At 47.1% G+C, this 27,472-nt stretch overlaps 1 protein-coding gene across 3 annotated transcripts in view; it reads right to left on the reverse strand.

Moving 5' to 3' along the window:
- Positions 1-2,874: 2,874 nt before the first annotated feature.
- The window catches only part of LOC139576341 (uncharacterized), a 29,042-nt gene continuing 4,444 nt past the window's right edge, over positions 2,875-27,472 (reverse strand). For 2 of the 3 annotated variants that reach the window (XM_071402361.1, XM_071402345.1), the window contains exons 2-5: positions 17,794-18,510; positions 17,331-17,418; positions 7,772-7,998; positions 2,875-7,569 (exon numbers count right to left, since the gene is read on the reverse strand). In XM_071402361.1, coding sequence (XP_071258462.1) covers positions 3,863-7,569; positions 7,772-7,998; positions 17,331-17,418; positions 17,794-18,415 — 4,644 coding nt within the window. In that variant the 5' untranslated portion in view covers positions 18,416-18,510 and the 3' untranslated portion in view covers positions 2,875-3,862. The remainder of the gene's footprint in view (positions 7,570-7,771; positions 7,999-17,330; positions 17,419-17,793; positions 18,511-27,472) is intronic. The other variant, XM_071402353.1, reaches the window with a different exon arrangement.

The following is a 27,472-nucleotide window of genomic DNA, read 5'->3' on the forward strand; positions in this document are numbered from 1 at the left end:
CCACTTCTCCTGCGGCATCCTTGTTTCCCTCTCTCTGTTCTGCTTTCTTTCCTGACCCTCGTCCTCCTCCTCGCTGGTTTCCATGGCCTCATAGATGGTGCAGAGCCCAGAGGATGGGGAGAGCATGACTGCAGACAGACTCCTCAACTGCTGCTGCTGTTGTTTCTGTTGCTGTCTGAGCTGTTGTTTGAGCTGTTGCTCCAGCTCTAGCTGCCACTGCAGCACCTGGCGGCGGTGTCTGTGCTCCTGCTGCTGCTGCTGGAGTTGGAGCTGGAGGAGCTCCCGACGCTGCCTTTCCAGCTGCATCTGCTGCTCCTGCCTCAGACACTCCTCCTCTAGCCACTGCCTCTTCTGCCTCTCCTGCTCCTGCCGCTCTCTCAGGTGCTTCTGGTGCTGCTCCAGCCTGTGCAGCTGACCATTGGCTACAGCTGCAGACTGGAGGGACCTGGAGGTGGTGTCAGTGGGTCTCCTGTTGCACTGCTGCTCTGCGATGTAGTGGCCGTTCACTACGAGATGAGGAGGAAGCTGGATGTGGTCCTCCTCCCGTAGGCCCACGGGTGGCTCTCTCTGCTTCTGTTGTGACTGGTGGGACTCTTCGGTCTCCGCTTCATCACTCTTGGGCCCTCCTGCTAGACAGTCAAGATAACTTGGGATGTGCGTTAGAGACGCATGCACCAAAAAGGAGGGGTAGGACAGCATCCAGGGCCAGAGGATTCAAGGAGAAGAATCAAAAGGAGTGGAGGGAAGACGTAAAGCAAAATGAGGGAAGTGCTGAGGGATTGACGTCTTTACACAAAGGAATAAAGCAAACGCAAACAGAAACCTATCTCGATCAGTTGAAAAAGGACAAATAAATTAAGTGTTTGACCAGTTTACTATTCTGTTATATATTGGCTCATCTAAGTATTATAACAAACCTAACAGTCGTTGTATTCTGTTATTTTTGGGTATACATTTGTGGTGTGGAAGGACATATTAAATTCTTACTGATCAGACCGTCACATCGAATCTTTGTGGTCTGGCTTCAAATGTCCCCGAGGGTAATAGCGACTGAGTAGTGGAAAACGAGTACAGAGGATGGCATGCATCCTGGACTCATCCTAAATCATCCCTTAACTTATTGGAACATACAATGACTCATTATTAACATGATATCTGTCTGATTGGAGTACTTGCCAACATCTAGGACCTAATCTAATACATATTACATAATCCATCTACTATATAGACTATCAGTATTAGAGTCAAATGAGGTCTAGAGTTTGCTCTCAAATCATTTTGAAAAAAGGTTATGAAGACGACATTGAGTTGAGGTTGAACTACAATTGTTAAATTGTGGAGACACTTCATGGATTCATCAACAGCTACTACAGTACATGTCTATACATTTAATATGATACGACATTTCAGACAGTTCCTGACATGGAACATTATCTAAACAGATGTAACAGCAGTGGCCAATCACATCTTAAAATGTAATCGCTTTCCCATATTTGTCTGGTAATTGTAACCTCGGAAACGCAGAACTAAAATCTCACGTAATTGCGTCAGAGTTGAGGTAATTTAGATCAATTTGCAACCCATTCATACAATGTAATAAAGTGGTGCGCAAATCATTTTGTCTTAAGTTTGTCTTTGCCCTCAAGATGCTGGCCTGAAACTCAGAACTAGATGTAGCCATAATAAGGGATAAAGATCACATGACTAGGAGAAATTAATCTCCCCTGCCTCTATGATCTGGCATTTAACCACCATTAATCCAGATGTGAATTGACACATCTAAAAATGTCCCAGGGAAATATCCCCACATAAAGGCTAGATTTTGATAACATGAGAATTAACATGCAAGACCTGACAAGCCAGGGACTAGACAAAGAAAATGGGGAACAAGGGATTAACCATTTTACTTAAGAACTAAATCATAAACTACTCTGATGAAAAAGTTTTTGACCAACCATATAGCTTCTTCATATGTACACCTGACTGCTTTGAAAAGCATTCTATCCCACATCAAAAATCAACTCAGCCAATACAAGGATGCCCCGGGGACCTGCTCAGCTAATTACAAAAACGTGTACCTCAACACTGACCATGCCTTAATCAAGGGCAGCCATGGTGTCCCAACAGACACGTACAGTACTATACATGGAACAGAGCGTTCCCAAAGCAACATCATGAGAGACGCCTGTATGTTCATGATAGGCCTACTGTGCAAAAAGCCAAATCTGGCTTTTTATTTTATTTTAGGAAGCCCATAACGGTGCAGAAGGTAGGAGAGGAGGAACAAGGGATGCTCTGATTTCAGGACAGACAAACACAGGGATCCAAGGGTTTTCCCTGTCTGGGTTGAGCAGGAGCAGGCAGGATGGAGTCAGATCTCTCCTCCGCTTCAGCTTCTTCTTAAGACACATTCAGGTGGGTGTGGGGTAATGCCAGTATGTTTGTGTGTGTGTGTGTGTGTGTGTTGGGTGGAGCATTCGGGAGGATACAGGCAGGTTTGAGCAGGCTTCACATCGCAGAGGATGTAAAACCTTCAGGGCATACAGTAAAGGGACCCAGGAGCAGGAGTCTTCCCTGGTGTCTGTTTGGGGAGTACCACCTACCAAGGACGTTTACAAAATGTGGTGTTGGTCTGTGTTGAATCCACAGGGGTTAGAGAGAAACATATACATGCTGGAAGACAGGGTATGGGACACCAGGTGGATTGCCTCCTAACCAAAATTCCATTGCGCATCAACACCATTCCACAGATAAAACTTCACTTCCTGATGGGAAGTGATTCCCATGGTGAGGACAGTGATGTCATTTAAATACATAAAACTGACCTAGACAACAATTGATGCTAATGGGAAATAACAAGAAACAGGAACAACGTGCCTTGCAATGATGTTTAATGGAATTTTGAAAAACCTACTTAGCATGAACCATTCATTTATGAACATCCCTAGTGTATAATGGTTTAAACAGATACAATTTCAATGTTAGTACATGCAAGTTGAACTATCCAATATCACTAAAAGCGTTTCAGTGAGAAAAGCGTTTTCAGTGAGCGTCATTCTAAATGCAGAGGAATGAAGGTTTTTTTCCCACAAATAGTTGTTAGTTGGTTCTGAAGCACAAATGATCAACTAAGAGGCATGAAGCATGACCACTTAAAACAGATGCCTCAAAACACACTGTACATGACAACGTTACTTGCCATGATAATCTATGCAGGGAGAGGCAAACTTCCTGTAGCGCAAATTAAAACTAGACAAACTTCAAATCGAACACTCTGTAAGGGAGGAAAGCCATGTTAAATATCTAGCCTTCATTCGATACTAAAATGTTGTTGAAAACAAGAAGACAAACTTGTAAAAAGAGAGAGTAGGACTATCTCTATGGTGCAGGATAAAATGGAGCGTGTAACATAGGGGAGGCAGGACCGGGTTCCAACAAAACAAGTACAAAAAAAAGAATTGACATTTGTTTGGTAAAAACAGTAGGATAAATACACATGTAGGTAGAGTCCATTCTCGTTTTACTCCTCCTTTTCTTTTAAGAGCTTTGTCCCAACGGACCAGTCAGTCAATACCCCCTCAGGGGTTATGGAGTACGCAGCATTACTTAAAAAGAACATTCTAATAGAAAATGGTAGCTAGTAGCTATTGTACATAAAGTAGTGCCATACATTCATAACCATAATAGTAGTATGAAAGAGGGAGGCTTCACTGATCTACAGTCTTTCGTTCCCCTTGCCTTTTTTTGTTTCCTACCATCATTTGCTTGTTTTTCTAAACCATCTAACCCACCCCGAGAGAAAAACTAAGAACAACAAGGGGGGAGGGGTGCGAGGGAGAAGGTGCATTCCAGGGGTAGGGACTTATACGTTACCTGCCAGAAAGCTATCAGTCTTATCGCATATAGCAGAGTAGTAGGGTGGCTGGCCCTCGCTGGCCTGCCCGGCATGCTGGGGCCCCAGGCGGAGGGAGTCCTCCAGGGTGTTGGCCTCCTCCAGGTCGTCAGCATCCATCTTCCCCCCCAGCATGTAGTGGTGCTGGTCCCCAGGCTGGCCCAGGGGCAGCAGGTCTACAGGGCCTCCCAGCAGCTCCTCTGACTGGGCGGCTGCTGCAGGCAGGGTCAGCTCCTTGATGAGGGAGGGGTCCTTGGCCTCCTCGGGCAACTGGTCCTCGTTCTCCAGGGAGAAGATGCCGGGGCTCTTACCGCAGCTCTCGGCAGTGGAGTGGGCGTTGGAGTTGGACATGGTGCAGTCAAAGCCGTAAGACGCCACCGAGTTGGCAGACTGGGGCGTGCCGCCACCCCCGTCCTCCTCTCCTTCTCCGGCCGGCGCCTCCACCACCTCCTCTTCCAGGGCAGGCAGGATACAGGCGGGCGGTGGGCTGTCGAACTCAGCACTGTCATCCATGGTGACATCTGGGTTGTTGATCTGCATCTCACCCTCCGTGTCGCTGGCCTCGTCTCCCGAGGTGGAGGGGGAGGAGGGGGCAGAGGCGGGGGCAGTAGGAGGGCCTGCTCCCAGGACCTCGTCAGCAGGGAGCGTCTCAGCCTCCTCCTCCTCGTCACCTCGCTCCAGATGGATGCCCAAGTCCTGCTCCAGGTCAGGCTGCACATTGGATGGCACGGGGGTCTGCTGCTTGTCAGAGCGTGACTCCACCCCGGAGCTGCTGTCATAGTCACGGAGCTCCTCGGGAGTGCTGGTTTCACTGCTGCTGTGGACGGCCAGGGCCGTGCCACTCAGGGTGCTGGACTGAGACATGCCCACAGCAGGGGGCCCTGGGGGGGCTGGGGAGGAGTTCTCCATCTCCTCAGGGGCAGACTGGGGCTCTGAGGGCTGCTCTGACTGGAGCATCAGAGAGGGGGCACTGAGATCCAACCAGGCCTGTGCAGAGGACTGGGTGGGCGTCTCAGGGCCGTCAGCCCCGTGGTCAGACAGGGGGCTGGAAGCGGTGTGGGGGGAGGAGAGGTGGGGCTGGGCCCAGGGGTCAGTGAAGGGGTTTGTCTGACCCCAGGCTGAGGAAGGTGGGATGGGCGAACGGTTGAGGTTATCCAAGCGGTCCTCCTCTGTGTAGTCGTCCTCGTCTGCGTTCCCACAGCTCTCCAGTCCACTCTCCGTCACCCCTTCGCTGGGCATCTCCACATCTTCATCATCCTCCTCCTCATCCTCCTGCTGACACACCTTCCGGTGGTCCACTGCCCGCTCTGAGCTCAAGTCCATATCATCAACATCAACTCGCTCCTCCTCGTTGGCCAGGGTCTCCACATCGGGGGAGCACACGAAGGCCCCTTCTCCCTCGGAGCCCTTGAGGCTGGAGTCTACTAGAGCATAGGAGCTCTGGGCACCCTGCAGCAGGCCCGTATGCTGGATGCTGCTAATCTCTGACGACCCCTGCAGGCGGCTGCTCACATCCTCAGAGTCCATCCCTGACAAGAGGTCATCCCCATGCCAACTGGTGGCACCACCGAAGCCTGCAGGCTTGGCCTCCTCAGAGGGCTGAGAGCTACTCATGTCAAACAGTGATGTCGGCTTGCACACTTTCCTATCCTCTTCCTCATCCTCATCTTCCTCCTCCTCGTTGGCCAGAGTCTCCACATCGGGGGAGCACATGAAGGCCCCTTCTCCCTCGGAGCCCTTGAGGCTGGAGTCTACCAGATCATAGGAGCTCTGGGTACCCTGCAGCAGGCCCGAATGCTGGATGCTGCTAATCTCTGACGACCCCTGCAGGCGGCTGCTCACATCCTCAGAGTCCATCCCTGACAAGAGGTCATCCCCATGCCAACTGGTGGCACCACCGAAGCCTGCAGGCTTGGCCTCCTCAGAGGGCTGAGAGCTACTCATGTCAAACAGTGATGTCGGCTTGCACACTTTCCTATCCTCTTCCTCATCCTCATCTTCCTCCTCCTGCTCCTCGTTGGCCAGGGTCTCCACATCGGGGGAGCACATGAAGGCCCCTTCTCCCTCGGAGCCCTTGAGGCTGGAGTCTACCAGATCATAGGAGCTCTGGGTACCCTGCAGCAGGCCCGTATGCTGGATGCTGATAATCTCTGACGACCCCTGCAGGCGGCTGCTCACATCCTCAGAGTCCATCCCTGACAAGAGGTCATCCCCATGCCAACTGGTGGCACCACCGAAGCCTGCAGGCTTTGCCTCCTCAGAGGGCTGAGAGCTACTCATGTCAAACAGTGATGTCGGCTTGCCCACCGTCCTCTCCTCTTCCTCCTCCTCATTGTCATCATCTTCGTTGATCTCCTCATCTGCCTTCTCCACTGCCTCCTCCTGGTCCTGAGAGGGAGAGACCAGGACCCCTGAGGTGAACTCATCCATGGGCTGAGACATCATGCTGAACGCAGGAGGGGCTGAAGAGGAGGGTATGAGGAGGTCCTCCTGCTGCTCATCTGGCTGGACCTTCCCCTCCTCCTGGATCGGGCTCTGTGGAGACATGGCAGACTGGTTCTGGGCCCAGGAGTCTGGCTGGAATATCACCTCCTCCTGGACCGGGCTCTGTGGAGCCATGGCAGACTGGTTCTGGGCCCAGGAGTCTGGCTGGAATATCACCTCCTCCTGGACCGGGCTCTGTGGAGCCATGGCAGACTGGTTCTGGGCCCAGGAGTCTGGCTGGAATATCACCTCCTCCTGGACCGGGCTCTGTGGAGCCGTGGCAGACTGGTTCTGGCCACAGGGGTCTGGCTGGAATATCACCTCCTCCTGGACCGGGCTCTGTGGAGCCGTGGCAGACTGGTTCTGGGCCCAGGAGTCTGGCTGGAATACCACCTCCTCCTGGACCGGGCTTTGTGGAGCCGTGGCAGACTGGTTCTGGCCACAGGGGTCTGGCTGGAATATCACCTCCTCCTGGACTGGGCTCTGTGGAGCCATGGCAGACTGTCTCTGGGACCTGGGTTCTGGCTGGACGTGCATGTCCAGCAGAGCAAAGGCATTCTGGGGCTCCCTGACCGGGGACATGTGCCCAGTGGGGGAGCATGGAGGGGACATGACCGTGGTGCCCAGGGGAGACACTATGTCTGCTGGCTCGTCCAGGTGGACCAGGTCCAGCTGACCTGACAGCTGAGAGATAAAGGCCTCTGGGGCCTCCTCTGGCTGGCTGGCCGGAGGGGGCACAGTCTCCTTCTCCTCTGGGACTGCAGCCACCACTGCTTCTTCCGAAGTTGCTATGGAGACTACAGCAGCCGAGGAAGCTGCAGCTATGGCGGCAGCAACAGCGGCGTCCTGTGTCTCACCAGCTTCAGTCGCGGGCTCTGCCGCCGTTGTGGGTTTGGGGCCACGCTTTACTGCCATGGGGGTGTTGCTGCCCACAGTCTTCTTAGGGGTGGAAGCCTTCCCTGCTGGCTTGGTACTAGGGGTCTTGGGGCCAGCACTGACATCCTTTGAAGGCGTGGGCTTGCTTGGCGTCTTCTTGGTGTCTGCGGCCTTGCTGCTGGCAGCCGGCTTCTTAGGGGTGGAGTCTGGCTTGGACGCGGAGGCTGATTTGGGAGTCTCAGGTTTGGTGGACTTGGCTGGTGAGGTGCGAGTGAGAGGAGCCGCTGCAGGCTTCTTGGTGGCTGATTTGGTAACATCTAGAGGAAAAGTATAACACAAGCAGACGTTTGTGAAGAGGAAAAGGACAAGGGTTGGAAACTTAATTATGACGAACAAATGATCTAATATTTAATAGATATATTTTGAAAAATGTAACATGTAATGCTAGTAATAAAAAGCTAAAACCTTTGTAAAATTTTATTTTAATTTAATTTAACCAAAACTGATGTCCCCTCTTACCTTTCTTGATGGGAGTTGCAGTTTTTGAGGGCTGTGATGTCGGGGTCCGTCCAGCAGAGGGTGTTGTAGAGCCGGCTTTGGCAGAGGCTGGTCTGGGGGTGGTGGAGGTGGTTTTAGCCGTGGGGGTGCCAGGCTTGGCTGTGGATGTGGAGCTCTTGGCTGTGCTGGCTGTGGCTGGCCTGGCTGCAGCAGAGGCAGGGCGAGATCCTGGAGCACCAGTGGCAGGCCTGAGTGAGAACAGCAGAGCGGTGGGGGTCAGAATCACTTAGCACGGCTTTCAAACCAGGGGGGGACATCAGTTTTGTGGTCATCTACCAGACACCATGAATCAGTATTTCTGTAGAGGTGATAAAATATTGAAATGGAGACGTGACTGCTAGTGCTATTTATATAAATAAAGTGACACCAAATTAACACCAATGTTTAAACAGACTCATTTGCATCGTCAAGCGAACGTTAGGTCCCTTGAGTTCCACATGCTGGTAACCCCTGGGCCTCTCGCAGAGCAAGAGGCCCTGTCGACTGGATTCACAAGTCATTCTGTTAGTCACTTCTACAGCCCTGCCAGACACTAGACTTCCTCAGGAACACAGCACAGAGAGGTCATTAACCAAGTGATGACGGAGAAAACACAACAAGAACATGAGAGGACGAAGGAGTCAACTTCCATTCACTCCTCGTCTCTTCAATGCCTGGAGTGGCTGGCCCCGACAGGGCACTAATACAGTAACTCACCCAGTCAACCCAGTCATCACAACACCCCGAGGCATCTGAAGCAGTGCAGTCTGGGAGATGAGTCACACCACGCATACAGAGTGGAGCCCCCCACTGCCAAGCCCACCCCCATCTCCATCCTCCTCCCTGCTACATCCAGCCCACCTCTCCTGACATGAGGGTAATGTGCACTTTGGTCAAGTAGCTTCCACATCAGGCCAGTGCAAAGTAACCGACATGCAGTGACACAGTCGTGAGATCTGGTTAGCCTACGCTGCACTGCACCACCGCCTCTAAATAAAGAACAGAGTTAGCATCGGCGGCGGGGAGAGGGAAGATCGCTGGGGTCACGTTCATCTTTAATTCAGACGGAGCACAGAAATAACTTGTTCAAATCCCTGTTGGAACTATAGATGGAGTTAAAAGCATATTTTATTGTACAAGATCAAACGCTGCCAGTTTTTACATGGCAAGGAAACCCGGAGAGCCACGCACAGCCTGTCAAGTGTAGGCCTGATGGAACACACTGCCTGTCTGGTAACATCTAGCCTCGACATGATGTCCACTGGACACTCGCAATGGATTACAACCATGCACAGCTTCCTTCCCTGTACAGTAGGAGTTGTCATAGGTAGAGAATGAAGAGGTGAAGAGGGAGGGAACCAGCTGATGATCCTGTTGTACCAAAACAAGAGACCGCCTGTTATTACTCTAACGATGAGAGGGATTACAAGCTCATGTTAATGATATTGTTTGGTGTGGTGATGTCTAGACTAAGGCTTCTTATGAAGCATTAACAGCCTAGGTCATGGTACAAAAAGGCCATTGTTTCTATCCAGAGTTGTATCACAAAAACTGGCCCTTTTCTCTATTAGTATGCGTGATATAACCTAGTCCAGGAGAAGAGCTTTTTAATTGGCTGTTGGCTGACCCTTCAACTGATTAACTACAAGCGAGCAGAACGTGACATTCAGTATCAATCTGACAGGTATCAATCTGACAGGTATCAATCTGACAGGTCTAGACGTAAATGAGGACACACTAAAAAGAAAAGTAACGTGGTAAAATTCTAAGTTTAGGAGATTTGTAAAAGTGTGTGCTGACAGAAAAAATGGAATTAAAGATTAGAAAATAATTACAGGACGAAGTGAAGAGAAGGTAGAGAGAATGCAGGAGAGATTATGACAGAGTATTTATCTGAATCTGTGTGACGAAAGGAATATGGCTCATCCAAAATGACAAGATGACTTCGTTTAGCTAGGGAAGCAAGGCAGATTAGCGGGCCATCGTCAAAGGCAGTAGGAGAGAGGGAGCGAGAGAAAGTGCTCATCCGATTACACGTCATTAACCTTCTATCATTGTCGCTTCTCAAATAGGTCCGGTCACTGTTGTAGGAGCCAGTGCGGCCGTTATAGAATAACGGGGCATGGTCGAACAATAATAGAAAGACAGGCAGGATGTGTTACAAAATAATTACATGCTTCTCGGCAGTTAGGCACAATGAAAAGGCTCCACTGAGGCATTACAGTGCAATGATGCTTGAATTGTTAAGCTTTTTTTATTTTTATTCTCTAATTAAGATCACTGTCACCCAAATGACTGAGGCAGTGTTGACCATGTTAGACTCGTGAGTCTAATGGCTTGCAGTTGCACACAATGAAGGAAAATTGCTGTGCATTGTTTCTCAAACTTGCCGAAGGCCTTGCCATTGGGAACATCATCACACATTGGGGTTAAAGAAAATGTAGAGAAAAAGCCGAGAAATTCACTGAAGCTTAAAAAATGAGCGCAGAGACAATTAAAGTAGCCTGAGGTTTTTAAAATATAACATTTTAGTTTCATTACGCATTCTGGAACGATGTGGAACTTTGCGGTGATTAACATAAAAATCAGGTTGCCCGTGTGCCTTCGCGTGGCAAATCAAAGTGGGGCTACGATTAAGTCAACGAGATGCATAAGCAAGGCTAGTGCCTCCCCTGCAGCAGAGCTAACAGCAAAGAGCCAGCTACCATGGGGACGGACCTCCTCCCAGGGAGACAGCTGGCATATTAGAGATGATGCCATTTTAATTCAGCAGAAAGGCTGGGAGGGACACTTTACCCTGGTTAAAAGGAGGAGATTCTACCTCCAGGACATCCACACAAGGCTTCAGATATATGGGAACACCACAGGAATCTCACTCTAACCCAGGAACAAAAGGTATCAGTCCTTCGCTTGCAATTTCCCAGAGAAATTCACCAGGTAGTTAGTTGCCTTGGAGCTAGAGAGATCCTTATACTGCCGCATCAGCACGAAAGAGGGGCTTTGAGCGAAAGGATAAGAAATTACACAGGGTGCCGCCTTACCCTGATAAACCAGCTATAGCTGGCTTTTTGGTTGGTTCTGCTTGAGGAAAATAAGGTTTAAAAATAAATTAGATATCAAAAAGGACAGTCAACCTACTGAAGATGGAGCTGAGGTGTCGAGTAAAAGTAAAATGGTTTCCATCTCCTAGCAGTAGAGGGACAAAGAGGAAACCAGTGAGAGAACAAAGAGCAGGTAGAGCCTGGTGGGTGGGTGACGATGCAGATCCCTGTATGACAGAACAGGGCTGTATGAGTGTGGTGAAGCAGAGGCCTATAGAACCACTGCCTTCCCAGAGAGCACTCTGCAACATCCATCACGTCTGCCACACTTCCAGAGCATGAGCTCACACCCCCGTTGCCACCAGATCCTTTAAGTGATTAGGTCTGCTGCTGCACCTCCCATAAAACCATGGCAATGGGAGACTGTGTCACAGACTGGTCTGTCTGTCACACCCACAGCCCAGCAGGAGAGGAGATTTACAGCCTGCTCAACTGGCCTGCTTCATATTGTACACGACTGGCACAGCTATATTACACTGTACACGACTGGCACAGCTATATTACACTGTACACGACTGGCACAGCTATATTACACTGTACACGACTGGCACAGCTATATTACACTGTACACGACTGGCACAGCTATATTACACTGTACACGACTGGCACAGCTATATTACACTGTACACGACTGGCACAGCTATATTACACTGTACACGACTGGCACAGCTATATTACACTGTACACGACTGGCACAGCTATATTACACTGTACACGACTGGCACAGCTATATTACACTGTACACGACTGGCACAGCTATATTACACTGTACACGACTGGCAGCCTACTGCTCTATTACTGTTCAGTACAGCAGGACAAGGGAGAGAGAACCACCACCACCTCTTCTCCTAGCCTTTCATGGCTTCCTCCAAATTCACAGACCACCACCGACGCCCCTTACTCAATATAGGCCCAACAATGCACTGTTCATTTTATTTCACCTTTATTTAAACAGGAAGGCCAGTTGAGAACAAGGTCTCAAGCCATGACGTGCAACATGTTCAGCTACACACTACACTCCTCCCCCATCCCCACAGTCACACTGGTTAAACACCATTAAATAACATTGTATTTGTCAGTGTACAGCAGGTATAAAAGGTGCAGTGAAATGCTTATGTGCTAGCTTCCTCAACAACGCAGTACATTAATCAATACCAGAGTCAAGTCAAAAACAACAGCAGAAGTAATAAATAATACCAGAAAACAATGAAAACAACAACAAAACAAAAAGACTTGTTGGCTAGGCGCTAGCAACAGGGCAACGATCGTTGGCGCTATTTTGTTATTCGACTACATGCACACATACAACGTGCTGATTAACATATACAGCCTCCCAGAAATACAGGCCTGCACAGCATATACACAACACCAGCATACGCATGCAAGCAAACCCACACCCAATGAGCAATGACGGGCGCTGCATGATGTCATCTCAACTATGACTCAAAAACACACATACCTTCCCCCACACCACCCACTGTGTCCAACACTACATAATGACTTTTCAGCATACACTAAATCAGACCCAGAGGTTTCCTGTCACAAGCTGTAGAGCTAACTTTATACAGACAATCAGTATCAAACAGCAGACATGCACACAGAGAGTACAAACACAGCCCTACAACAGTGTTGGCTTGAGCAAATGTGTGCACACCTCATCACACAGGCAAATTGGTACTGTAAAAACAATAGCACACACACACACCGCGGCCAAACAGTGTTCACACCTCTACTACACCCACCAACCAGGATGTAGTGACAGGTATTAAGTGCTACTGTAAAAGGAGAGGTGGAAAACTGAGAAATCGTGTGCTGCTGCAGACTAGTCATTTCACACACATTTTCAGCTGCCGCCGACAAAGTCTGAGGTTGAACTTCAGAATCAATCTGAGATGTGTCACCAGCAGACTGGATCTAGTGTTGAGGGGTCACAGCAGTGAGACTAAAACAGAACAGAAAGCGTAACAGTTTCAGGACAAACAGAACACAGACCGGACTTGCTAAATGTCAACGGAACCAAAACAAAACAGCCATGATGCGTAGGGCTGGTACAACTATTGTATAATTGTGTAACCGACAATTATGAGCAATATCCAGGAACAAAATAATCATCATAATCATCTTAATACCGTCATTTTAGGTGAAGGGGGATTGAACTTCATATTCCAAGTATACAGGGAGTGTACAAAACATCAGGAACACCTTCCTTTTGCCCTCAGAACAGCCTCAATTCGTCAAGCATGGACTAGAAAGTGTCGAAAGCTTTCCACAGGGATGCTGGCCTATGTTAACACCAATGCTTCCCACAGTCTTGCCCATTCACCCTCTGAATGGAACACACACGCAATCCATGGCTCAATCATATCAAGGCTTAAGAATCCATCTTTAACCTGTAACCACCATCTTTAACCTTTAACCTACACAGATTGAAAGGGAGGAGACAGGTGACCTCAATAAGGGATCATAGCTTTTACCTGGACAGTGTCATGGAACGGTGTTCCTAATGTGTTGTACCCCATAGTTGACCCCATAGTTGACCCCATAGTTGACCCCATAGTTGACCCCATAGTTGACCCCATAGTTGACCCCATAGCAGTTTGTTATTTTTACATGAATTGGGTCAAGTTGGTAGCTTAATCATTTTACGAGCAAAACTGCATGGTTGGGAGAGAAGTTCCAAGCGGTCAAAACCAGAGTCCTATATTTATAACGGACACCATGTTAATGCCTTTGAGCATTTCATTTATCCATTCATGATGAGAATTTGGAATCTTGTACATAGCATTGTTTAAAATTCAGATGGGGAGCTATTACGGCTGCCATGGAACACAGGGTTAGGTAAATGCATCATAATATGCATAAACTTCCATGTCCAAACTTTTAAAATATATGGCTCTGTTAAAAACCATTTGTTTGTGAGACGGGAGTGTCACCAAAGCTGTGTCGTATTCATTAAGTATCTCGTAGGACATTTTCAAAAATGCAAAACATTTGTTCTATAAAAATCACAATTAAGACAACCATGGCCATTTGCATGACATTTAGCCTACTGGTTATTCTATAATTGTCACAGCCATAATGATGTGATTCAGTCAAATTAGATTTAGGCCATTTGTAGCTGTAGGATTGTAAAAAATATATATATTTGCTTTCCAATCTTTTCTGTCTGATAAGAAAGAAAATCTCCTGAGAGTGAACGTGAATAAATTGGGGGACAAAATGAGTATTGTGTGTGAGAGAGTCAGTGGTCTCCGTGAGCAGGGAGACAGGCGGTGGCTGATATGAGTGGATACGTTCTGGCATACGCTCATCTGATACAGACATGCATTAAAAAGAGGGAGCAGGAAGGGAAAAGGGATACATCTAATTACAGCAGAGATTTATGACCCTGTCACAGTCTATTACCCCCCCAATGCAGGCTGGCTGGGTACACAACACTCACTGCATCCATCAGCCTCCACGCTATCTCCCTCAGCCGTATGTTGCACAACGCAAAATGAACTGTTTTGTTCCGTAATGCATGGATTAAAGTTCTCGCTTACCTCATAGTTTAACTTCACCAGAGATTGTTGCACTCGCAAAAAAATGCTAAATCGCTATCTGTTGACTAGTATGTACTCGCTAGATCCTGTTAGATTGTTGGAGGGGAGCTATGAAAAGTAAGGAACTATGTATGTAAGAGACCACAGTTCCCTTGGTACACAAACAACACAGAAGGGGAAAGGGGGTTGGGCGGGGGGAGTGAGGGCCTATTCAAAGAACAGCCAAACACCTTAGGACATCCCTGATCATCCTCCCCGCTTCACAGACAACAGGCTTGTTGAGCCACCTCGCAGGAGCCCATGACTCTCTGGAGTTGCTCCCTGAGGTTACGCTCGTCTCTGCTGGAACGCCACACAGCGTGACTCAGGTACTGTCTGGGCCTAATCTGACCTGATTCTACTCACTGCCAAACAGAGGTCCAAAACAGCCTCATCTGTCTCCTGGAGTTGGTTATTATTTATTCTGAGGGGTGCAGACTAATCTCTGGATGCGATTTGCAAACCCAAAACAGCGCTGCGACACCTGGCTCAGTGACTGCTGGCCTACTTCTGAGGACTTCTTAAAGCCCCTCTCTGTGTAGGGACATTGTGCCCGTTTCTCCAGTTTTTAACCAGTCCCTTTCAGCCGGCAACATTCCCAAATGAAGCAACTGGCTTCTCAGTCGCAACTGGAGCGTTACGCTGAATTTATTAAAACAATTCATTACTGCTGTTGTAGTTGCACATGTATTGGGGCGGCAAGTAGTCTAGGTTGCAAGATCGAATCCCTGAGCTGACAAGGTAAAAATCTGTCGTTCTGCCCCTGAACAAGGCAGAACCTGTTGAGGATAGAGGGCGCTATTTTCACTTTGGGGAAAAATCGTGCCCAATTTAAACGGCCTCGTACTCTATTCTTGCTCGTACAATATGCATATTATTATTACTATTGGATAGAAAACACTCTCAAGTTTCTAAAACCGTTTGAATTATATTTGTGAGTAAACAGAACTCATTTTGCAGCAAACTTCCTGTCAGAAAGTGAAAAATCTGAATTCGAGGCTCTGTTCCAGGGCCTGCCTATAAATGTGCTTGATATGTATTAGTATACATGCACATCATACGCCTTCCACTAGATGTCAATAGGCTGTGAGAGGTGAAATGGGGTTTCTAGGTATTTCTATGGTCAAAAGATAGAGCTTGGAATGACATGACCCCAGAATTCCTTTGTTCAGGAAGCGCATAAAGGTCACCAGTATTGGCTTCTGAAAAGCAATCGTTATAGACGTCTTATATCTCCGGCTTTGATTTTATTTGATAAATGTGAAAATATCATCGTAAAGTATGTTTTTTCAATATGGTTTTATTAGATTATTGACATTTTTTCGGGAGTTTAGGCGTGTTGCGTTCTTTGCGTTTGGTGACGAAGGAGAGCTTAGCGCCACTTGGCTAGTTTTGCTTGCTCATTCGAGAGGGAAAAATGCCATTCTAAAACCAAACAACGATTGTTCTGGACAGAGGACCCCTTGTACAACATTCTGATGGAAGATCATCAAAAGTAGGACCCATTTATGATGTTATTTCATATATCTGTCGAACATGTTTACTTTTAGTTTGCGCCCAGATTTTGGGCGCTCTCTCGCAATAACGTAAGCTGCATGTCGTAATGAAGTTATTTTTAAAATTCTAACACGTCGATTGCATTAAGACCTAGTGTATCTATCATTTCCTATACAACATGTCTTTTTTAGTAAAGTTTATGAATCGTTATTTGGTCAGAATAGGTGAGTGTCAGAAAAATATCCGGCCATTCTGGGAAAAAGATGCTAAGTTTTCAGAATGTATAACCACGGATATCAGCTCTAAATATGCACATTTTCGAACAAACCATATATATATATTGTGTAATATGATGTTATAGGACTGTCATCTGATGAATTTTGAGAAGGTTAGTGAAAAAATTAATATATTTTGCTGGTTTATTCGCTATCGCTAACGTGCCTTGAATGAATGAATGCGGTTGTGTGGTAGGCTATTGTAGTAAGCTAATATAATGCTATATTGTGTTTCCGCTGTAAAACACTTAAAAAATCTGAAATATTGGCTGGATTCACAAGATGTTTGTCTTTCATTTGCTATACACCATGCATTTTTCAGAAATGTTTTATGATGAGTATTTAGGTATTTCACATTGGTCTCTATAATTACTCTGGCTGCTTCGGTGCTATTTCTGATGGTAGCTGCAATGTAAAACTGATTTATACCTCAAATATGCACATTTTTCGAACAAAACATAGATTTATTGTGTAACATGTTATAAGACTGTCATCTGATGAAGTTGTTTCTTGGTTAGTTTGGTTGGTTCTTGGTTAGTTTGGTTGGTTTTGTGCATGCTACCTGTGCTGTGAAAAATGTCTGTGCTTTTTTGTATTTGGTGGTGAGCTAACATAAATATACGTGGTATTTTCGCTGTAAAACATTTTAAAAAATCGGACATGTTGACTGGATTCATAAGATGTTTATCTTCCATTTGCTGTATTGGACTTGTTAATGTGTGAAAGTTAAATATTTCTCAAAAATATTTTTTGAATTTCGCGCTCTGCCTTTTCAGTGGAATGTGGGAGGAGTTCCGCCTGCGGAACCCCGGGGCTAGACAGGTTAACCCACTGTTCCTAGGCCGTCATTGAAAATTTGAGAATTTGTTCTTAACTGACTTGCCTAGTTAAACAAAGGTAGAATACAAATAAAACAGTGAATTGAAGTCGGCATCAAACAAAAGGCTGCCCAGCTAGGTACAGACAGACAATCAGCTTTTGCCTGAAGTGAGGACCAATTACATACAACTGCCTACTATGTTATCTACACACTCACAGTCTCTCCCCAGGGGAGGGGCTACGAGCTCTACACCAATGGTTGGCCTACCTGGTTGTCTTGGAAACAGGAGGCCTATCAGGCTTGGGAGCAGCGGCAGTGCTGGGCTTGGTGGTAGCTGCAGAGACAGGCCGGGGAGCTGGGGAGATGAGATATGGGAAGGTGAGGAAAGAGGGAAGAGGGAAGGACAAAGAGATAGATATACAACATGAGTAAGATTTTTTTCATTTGTAAGACGCAGCCAATGATATATGTCATAACATTTCCTGAGGAACCAGGCCAATGTATTTCTATATTTGTTGCAGTCATTCCAGCGTGTCATACATCTTCAACTGAATCCATCTGGATGTGCTGTATGCCAACCTTCACAATACAAAACAGTACAATGTCATACTTTGCCTCAGGGAAAATGTACATTTGCTGTGTACAGAAGACAATTGGCAATTGATGACAAATGCAAGGCTTCACGTAGCATTCAGTGACTGAAAATGACTGGTCCTAAATGTTAGCCTACCTGTGGGCTTCTTAGCAGCGGTGGTGGTGGCTTTGACACCATTAGTTGGCGCCGCAGGTGTCTTCTTTGCTGCTGTTCCTGTGGTGGCCTTCACCCCGTTGGTGGCAGCAGGAGCCGACGTAGGGCGGGTGGTGCCCGCTGGCTTCTTCTCACCAACCTTGGCGGTGATCTTAGTGGTAGGGACAACGGCTGTGCCTACGGGCCTCTTGGGCGTGGTCTTCTCTGGGGCTCCAGTGGTGGTCTTCTTGGCCACTCCGTTGGCATGTGGCTTGGAAACCCCATTGGTCAGTCGGCTCTGGGCGGTGTTGGGTCGAGACCCTGGTCCGGTCGTGGTCTTAATTGTGGTGGTGGTCCCAGGCTTTGTCTTAGCAGCGGGGGCCTTGGTCTTGGCTTTCGGGTCTGCTGCAGCCTTGCTGTTCCCCGTCTTGGTGGGGGCCACCTGGGCTGGCTCTGGTTGAGGCTCTCCCTGCCCCATCTCTCCCTGCTGGCCAACTCCCTCCGTCTGAGGTGCCGGCACAGCCTGGTTAGGCTCCTCTCCCATCGCAACTGGCTCGTTTACCGGATCGGCGTCCAGTGCTTCCATTGGCTCCATCGCTGCCGTGGCAACCCCATCCGGTTTCATCTCCCCTCAGTCCTGGCTGTCCGTCTCTGCAGAGGAGGGCTGGAGAGCTTGAGACTGAAGATGGTGACTGCACTCAGGCGATGGTGGAGTCTGATCTGGCAAAGAGAAGAGAATAGTATCGTCAGGCTGTGACAAGACATGCATGACACTGAGCCTTCAGATCAGCAGGCGGGCAACAGAGGGATCAGATAAAGGCTTTCCTACAGACAGATATACAGACAAACACTACATACGGCGTATGCAGAAATATTGTTTTGAAAGTAGAGCAAATGTCTTTAAGGTCAATGATCCTAACAGATTAGGAGCAGACAGAACAGGATGTGCCATTCTGCAGAGAGCTTCATTGCTAAACAACCCTGGAGGGAACGCTCTCTCACACACACACACATGATACATGTGTGACAATATATTCTTGGGGAAGAGATAGAGGACAACTATAAAAAATGATGTAGACATTCTAAATCTAAGTACAGACTCGAGGCAAAACAGAGAGTTAGCTAATCTTCTTTTTAAACATTAACAAGCCAGAGAATGCACTTGAGTGCATTATATGCTAGGTCTACATACAGAAGAGGCATCAGACCCACTAGTGTGGAAGAAGCCTTCCTTCAACTGAAGAGAGGGGAATCGCAAAAATCCCTTCCACTCCTAACAAACTGAGTCAGAAGGCGCTCTCTCTATAACATTCTCTAGTTCATCAGACAAGAGCGCAAAGCTAAGAAACCACTTGCAATGGAGATGTAAAGGTCACGCTGAGGGGAAAAGACATGCATGTCAAGCATGTAAACAATGCCATAAGCACTGACTAGCAGGCAGTCTCGCTGGGGAAGTACCATAAACACAGATGCTTTGCTGTCAGGGTGGAGAGGTAAGGCCTGCAGTGTGGAGCAGAGGCCTAATAACAGGGAAACGTAAAGAGTCAGTTGTCTGACAGGACAGGAGACTTGGCTCCACGGTGAAGCAACACTGACGTAGAGGAAGTGGCTTGGCCTGAGGAGCGTGGGAACAGGAGAGGGGATACAGTCTGCAAAGTTTGGAACGACAGTGCGCTGCTCGGACTCTAGAAGGCCTCTCCACTTCCACTCAGCCCCTCTCTCCCCCATACCCAGATGCTGCTGCTCCCCCTCCTTTCTAGAGGAGAGTCTTTATACTGTCAGCTTCCTGGAACCACTCCCCACACAGCCCCCCTTTCTCTCTGCTCTCATCCCTTACTCATCCTCTAAAACTAAATACGTTACTGTGCCTTCCTTCGTTCCCCTGCCAAACCTCCCATTTTCTCCAAGCCTTTTCCTCAACTTACCCCACCCTCGCACTCTTTCTACCCCTCTGTTCTCTGTTTGCGTTCACACAGATGGCCCGAGCAGCTGAGCAAGGCCAGAGGGGAAGAGAGAGAGAGGGAGAAGGAGAGAGGGAAAGCCACAGGGAGAAAATCCATACCGCAAGCAGCACACACACACACACACACACACACACACACACACACACACACACACCACAGTGGCAGTGAGAGGGGGAGGAGAGAGCCCTGCCACAGCACACAGGGCAATCAGCTTAATTGAGTGACACACCAGTCACATTTGGAGTGAGGTGTGTGTGTGTTGGATGCAAGTGAAAGCAACAGCAACCGTGTTTCACACATTTACATGTTAAGCTCAATCCAACAGAGACGCTCTGTTCAAGAACACCTAGTCCTCACACCATGCTGCTCTGCCTATAACAGAGCTCTACACTAACATCAGACGCCTGCCCTGACTCCAACCCTTCAAAAATAAAAACAACAAAATCTAACTCCAGATTGACACCAGGGACTCACACACGTCGATAGCCCTGACAACTCAACTAGAAAAAATTAAGTTAAATCCAATCGGTGCCTTGCTCCCTCTACCTCCCCTTCCTGTGTTCTGAACGGTTCTATTCCTGCAGTTGCTGAACAGCCAGACAGCTTGACTGTGCTTTTCCCAGCTCTGCTCTGTTGTGGTGATAAATCTCCAGCCCTCAGCCAGAGGAACACTGCTCTGCTCTTTTTCCTCCAGTGGGGAGATTACACAGCTCTAGTCTAAGGCCCTCGCCCCATCTACATCACCCTATGTAGTAAGGAACATACAACTACGCCCAATGATACATGTGTTGGCACTGGCAATATTTTGACTGACTTTGGACAACCCTGCAATGTTGTAGTTGTCTTTGGTGAAATATTTTTGGATTGTCTTTGCAGTCATGCTTGATTAGAGATGGATGACGTTAGGATTCCCTGTTCGTAAAACATCTCAAACTGATTCTCCACAGATGGTAGTGTGTTAGATATACTTTGTTCATTGGAGTGGGATATCAGAAGCTGTCGGCTGCTAAACGGCTAGAGGATGTGGGCTGCAGCCTAGATAGAAGATGACAAGGGTCAACCAGCTGCATCACAACCCCAAGGACGCTCGCCACCCCCCAAGAGGAGAGGAACAACTTCCTGTCCATGTTGTCTGGAGGACTCATCGTTATTTAGGGAAGCAATAAAGAGAGGAAGAGGAGTCCAGACATATGTTGTTACTGTCATGTAGAGTTGCATGTTTTTATTTATACATCATTAGCTTAGGTTCAGAAAGATAAATAAGTTAGCGTTTTTAAAATGTCCCTTGGACAGTGATGGTTTTGATATCTTCCCAAACAGCTGCTCCATCTTATCAAACTGCATCCCACATAACATTCTCTACAAGCCTCACCGATGAGCAACACAGATACAGGGAACAAAGAACACACACACAGGTCCTGAAATACTATACACACACCACCAAGGGCAGGGGTTCACTGTCATGTCAAGGAGAAACCAAACAATAGGATGAAGGTGCACACACACACACACACACACACACACACACACACACACACACACACACACACACACACACACACACACCTCATTATTGTTCATCAATCATTGACAAGACGCTTAATGCACTTCCGCAGCTGACGATAGAACACCAGCTGGGCAAAGTATGATCATCCTCCAAGAGCCATATTCAATGTAAACTAACCTGCCTCCGTGTGTGTCACAGACACCGCAGACACTTACAGGCCTATACTGATATCTGGCAGGCCTCCAACAGCACTGGGAGATCCCAGCTTTTCTGATTGCCTAGACAAACAAGCATGAGTCCTCAAATTTATTATTTAATGAGGCAAGTCAGTTAAGGACAAATTCTTATTTACAATGACAGCCTACACCGGCCAAACCCGGACAACGCTGGGCCAATTGTGCGCCGCCCTATGGGACTCCCAATCACAGCCGGTAATCAGGGCATGAGTATATTCTAACGGTAATCGCCACTTTGACCTTTTAAAAAACTGTGCAGAGTTTCAGTGTGTACACCTATACAAGCTTTTGCATATGTATGGCTGTGTTTTGGGGCATTAGGTCAATTTGTTTGATAAAACACAAATCAACAAAAACCTATTGGCGTAAATGATACATGTTCAATTCCCAATTAATGTTCCCAGCAGCAGTGGGTGGGCTAAACACTAACTTAATGTCATCTCTCCTGGTGGCCTGTGTGTGCATGTCTAATCAGGGCCTCCCTTTGCCAGGAACAAGAGCCTGGCTACTGAAAATCACAGCGGTCAACGGCACTTATGAATCGCTAGCAATGGCAACCGCCACCGCTTTCCTAGTACACTGCTGTGTGTACATACATTCTCTGTGCCTGCATGTCCCCCAGGGTCAGCTGTAAATAGCCGTCAATGGGTGGATTGTAGCGGAAGGAAGCCGGGGCAAGCGAACAGGAGATCAGTTTAGTGTGCTTTTCCTAACGCTCCCGTAACCTTCCCTTAATGCCTAACGATAGAATTGATAACCGTGGCACCAGAGAGAGGATTCAAGAGTTACCGGTCGGGAGCCTGGTTTGAAGAGGCCAGTTTTACGGCCTCTGAACCCATCAACACACATTCATCACCACATGCTGCAAACTGGGATCCGGTGTCTTTACTCCTCGGCCAGTGTTAAGACGCCCTGGTGCCTGTGTTGACGGTACATCTCTCAGTTTAATGTTGAGACTGTGTGGCGTCGTCATCTAGAAACCACTGCTCTTATTCAACACCGCTGAGATCTCAGTTTAATGTTGAGACTGTGTGGCGTCGTCATCTAGAAACCACTGCTCTTATTCAACACCGCTGAGATCTCAGTTTAATGTTGAGACTGTGTGGCGTCGTCATCTAGAAACCACTGCTCTTATTCAACACCGCTGAGATCTCAGTTTAATGTTGAGACTGTGTGGCGTCGTCATCTAGAAACCACTGCTCTTATTCAACACCGCTGAGATCTCCGTTTAATGTTGAGACTGTGTGGCGTCGTCATCTAGAAACCACTGCTCTTATTCAACACCGCTGAGATCTCAGTTTAATGTTGAGACTGTGTGGCGTCGTCATCTAGAAACCACTGCTCTTATTCAACACCGCTGAGATCTCCGTTTAATGTTGAGACTGTGTGGCGTCGTCATCTAGAAACCACTGCTCTTATTCAACACCGCTGAGATCTCAGTTTAATGTTGAGACTGTGTGGCGTCGTCATCTAGAAACCACTGCTCTTATTCAACACTGCTGAGGTAAGTTCCACAAGGTTTCTGTTCGAAGCAAACATGTTCATTTCAGTTAAACGATTTGAAATGAACATTCCAATATGTTACAGTGAACATTAATGTTTGAGGCACCACGCGCTGGCATAGGGCCAGAGGTAAACTCTAAAACAGAAACCCTGCAGCATTCCACTATTCCTCTGAGGGAGGACAGGCATACACACCAGACATGGTGCGTTGAGGATCAGAACACATGAAACATTTTGTTGAATGATGCAGCATTGAGTCTACAAGCAAGTCTGGGGAATTGAGACTGTGGCAGCTGAAACCAGAATGGGTGGTACTACCAGTCTTACACAGACAAGAATACACAAAGAATAAAAGGTTAGACCCATGGCAAACACTTCATTTGGGGTTGGTGCAGACGGTTCTGATACAAAAGAAGAGAAGGGAAACAGAGAAGTGCTAGAGGGCGCTACTGAGAAGACCTAAAACAGAAACTAACAGCACCGCCTCCAAAAGCTAAAATTTCCCCCCATTAATACGCTCCATCATGTATGATCTCAGAGGGAAATCTTGGCACTAAACCCTGAACAGCTGCTGTGGATGACTAATATCATCATTCATTTCAAAGTACAATTAATACATTGTGGAAAATGACAAATCTGCAAGTGTGATTAAATGTCATTCAGGAACTTACAATAGATCACATCCAAAAACACATGCTTTCCAAGGCTTCAAGAGACCTCATGAGCATCATCATCATCATCATAAAAGCATTACATTACACCATACTCATCATCATAGTCCCTTTCAGTGACTACCGTACACACCAGTTCATCTCTCCACTCAATTAGCAGGAAGCTTTCCCTGCATGGTACCGTCCCTCTCTCTGCTTTAATAGAAACCATTATACACTTCTGTAGCCTTGGCGCGGCTATCTAAACAGAACCCAAGAGACTGAGGGACTGATTGTTGCTGTGCGCTGCCAGGCTAAGAAAAGGGAGCCAGGGTGGTACAAAAGACGCATGACCCCGTCCCAGCTGAGTCAGTGTGCTGCCTTCATCACCCTGATACTAATCGCGGCTCGCACATTCCCAAACAGGCCCGGCCAAAGGTCAGGAAGCCGCCCCTGCCCCTGCCCCACACACAAACAAACCGCTCCAAACAAAGTTTACTCCTCTCCACGGAATTCCTTCCCTAGACACGATGGGAGACAAGAAGGGATTGTAAGGCCCTTCTCGGACGGTGACGTCAGGACATGCCCGACAAATGAGGCTATGAACACTTAACTCCCCAGACAGGATCCAAATCAGCTGCTTTCTGCTCGGTCTCCTGGGCTATAGCCTACAATGCACCATGGTTTTAACCTTATGATTTCCATTGACAACTCAATGGTCTTGGTAACAGACAATGGACCAAGTAAACTCAGTTCAGGAATTCACTTTTCTCTTGTTCACTGGTCTGCTGCCTGTGTCAGTCAAGGCAACATCTTGTGTGACAGACACCTGAATCACAAAACCATGTGATGTGACAGACTGTAATCCCTGTGCTCTAAAGAAGTTTAGTAGGAGCCAAAAGCAGGTTTAGAGTCTGTACCGCCATGGCACGACGGGTAGAGACTTCAAGTGAGAGAAGGGTACTATCTACATCACATGCCTTCGCTCCCGGACCCATCCGGTGAATATGCTGGTCCCAAACACACACACTACCCCCCCTTTACCAGCATGCGTCACCCATCTCCCAGCCTCAGGAGACTCGGCCCCCCGGGGACAGGGAGATTAACACATGACAGAGCTTGTTAACCCTGGACAAAGAGATTTGCTAATCCTGTACGATCAGGCCGACTGTCCTCCAGCGCCGGCCCAGAGACTACCCACAGAGACAGAGAGCGCCCAGGACAGAGGCCTAGTGTGTCCCAGAAACCAAACAAAAAGACCTGGCTCCATCACAACAATGGAAAGATGGAGCCGACAACAAACAAGGTCCCAACAGCGCACAGTCTAGCTACAGTAGACCGCTGAGAGGAACAGCGGGGTGGGTGTGATCTTGACCATGCCGATATTGATCGTGGGGGAGAAAGTGAGGATGTGGGCTACTCAGATGGTGAGAAGTGTCAGTGCATTAGAGAGGCAGACAGGGACCTGTTCCACTAATGGGGTCCCTTGCCTGGGGGTTACCCACCAGTGAGGCTGGTGTGGAGGGACTGAAGGAGAGGGTAATGTGTAACTTGAAGAGCAGGTCCTTCTCCATAATGGGCAGTGTGCCCACTGACAGACTCCACTCAGTGGGGTAAATGACATTAGGCCAGATAGAGCCAGCTGGTGGGTTGGATCGATGACACCAGATAGGATGGAGAGGAACAAGGCAGGCATCTGGACGGGACAGCAAAACATACCCTTGAGGGTTCGGCTCTCTAGCAGCCACTCACTACTGGAACTGACTCTGGCCATAAGAGGATTATGTCCTCCTGTTTGAAGCAGAGCAGGCACGTTCCAGATGGAATCTGATCCCTCGCAGGTTGTCAACACCACCAGGGCTAACCAGGGCTTTTCAACAAAATAACAGCTAGGCTAACACCACATAAAACTGTACCTAGCCATTACCCAGAAATGTACATGGTATTTGGTGCTTGGGTCAAAAGGCTTCTTAAATAGAAATTACAGGACAATAGCATTTCAAATGACTCAAAACATCTGACAAATCTCCCCCCGTCAACTCTCATAACTGTAGCCACAATTCTGTCATCGGGAACTTTAGGCATCCATGTCATGCCAGACCGGCCCATGGTGTAGACTGGCTGCCACAGCACTGACATAATGCTGATTGAATTGGGCAGAAAAAAATGAAACACAACTGACGGTAAACAGGTGGAAACAATGGCAATACTTACAGTGCATTCGGAAAGTATTCAGACCCTTTACTTCTTCCACATTTTGTTATGTTACAGCCTTATTCTAAAATATATTAAATCGTTTTCCCCCCCTCATCAATCTACACACAATACCCCATAATGACAAAGCGAAAACAGGTTTAGAAATGTTTGCAAATTACAAATAAAAAACAGAAATACCTTATTTACACAAGTATTTAGACCCTCTGTTATAAGACTCGAAATTGAGCCCAGGTGCATCCTGTTTCCATTGATCATCCTTGAGATGTTTCTACAACTTTGAGTCCACCTGTGGTAAATGTAATTGACTGGACATGGTTTGGAAAGGCACACCTGTCTATATTAGGTCAGAGCAAAAACCAAGCATGTCGAAGGAATTGTCCATAGAGCTCCGAGACGAGATTGTGTTGAGGCACAGATCTGCAGAAGGGTACCAAAAAATGCCTGAAGCATTGAAGGTCCAAGAACAGTGGCCTCAATCATTCTTAAATCATTTCTTTCACTTACTTGCTGTGCTGTTTCGTTGTTCATTTGTTCAGTCGTTTCATTCTCAACCAGGATTTCTATGGAACGCCGTTTGGGTCATTGTGTGTCAAAAAGATACAAAAAGATAACACTATTTGACGTGTCAAATAAGCTTGTTGACCAATCAGGACCTGAATATGACTGCACGTCACATAATAATTTAACGGGTTCATTAATCTTTTACGTAGTTATTACACTACCACTCGTATTTCATGTGTCACAACGATTCATCGATACATATGCTATGATGCTGGTAAAGTTGTCTCGCGCACCTACAGAGCTGGCATAAAAAAAGATAGCTAGCTCATGGATGCAAACATTGTTCTTCCCCAAAAACATAGCAAAACGACAATCTGTTTCAGTAGCTATATAGCTAGCTAGCTAACTATATAGCTAGGTGTCATCACCTAAAATAACCCTAATTTATAAGACAGTTCTTATTTTATTAATGGGGGTCGGACCCATCTATGTGAAGCTAGCCACAATAAGCATTAGCCACAATAGTGGACTTTGCGTTAGCCTTCAAAATAAAAGTATGTTATTGACAGTGATGCAAATGAATACAAATAGTAGAATTATGACATTTAGCATGATCTATTCAATTGAGGTTGGAATGTTATATAAATTCAACAAAGGACAATGTTAATCTGACAAAAATCTGTTGAAATCACACTGGATGTATTATACTTTAGAATTGCATTGGGGGGTATACTTATTTCACTGTACAGCCTTACCTATGGATTGTGAATAAATGACATGGGGTATCAGTCTACCCAGTGACACCCAGAGAATATTAGCGTCGTAGCTCTTATTGTGGGACTCTGAAACAACTGAATTGAGCCACATTCATTGTCTGCCTATGTGTATTGAACACTATTCCTGAGGAAAAACAATACTGCATGGATGTTTTGGAGTCTGATAACTCTGAGGAGGACGTTGGGAAAAAATATATTGGGTATTGAGTAGACTGATACCCCATTTCATTGATCCCCAATCCTTAGGTAAAGCTGTACAGTGCAATATGAATGTCAATACACACAATAGGCTGACTGGGGAGGTGATTTCTCACAGTCCCGCGATAAG

The sequence above is a fragment of the Salvelinus alpinus genome, chromosome 1, assembly GCF_045679555.1.
Source record: "Salvelinus alpinus chromosome 1, SLU_Salpinus.1, whole genome shotgun sequence".
In the NCBI taxonomy this organism is placed as follows: Eukaryota; Metazoa; Chordata; class Actinopteri; order Salmoniformes; family Salmonidae; genus Salvelinus; species Salvelinus alpinus.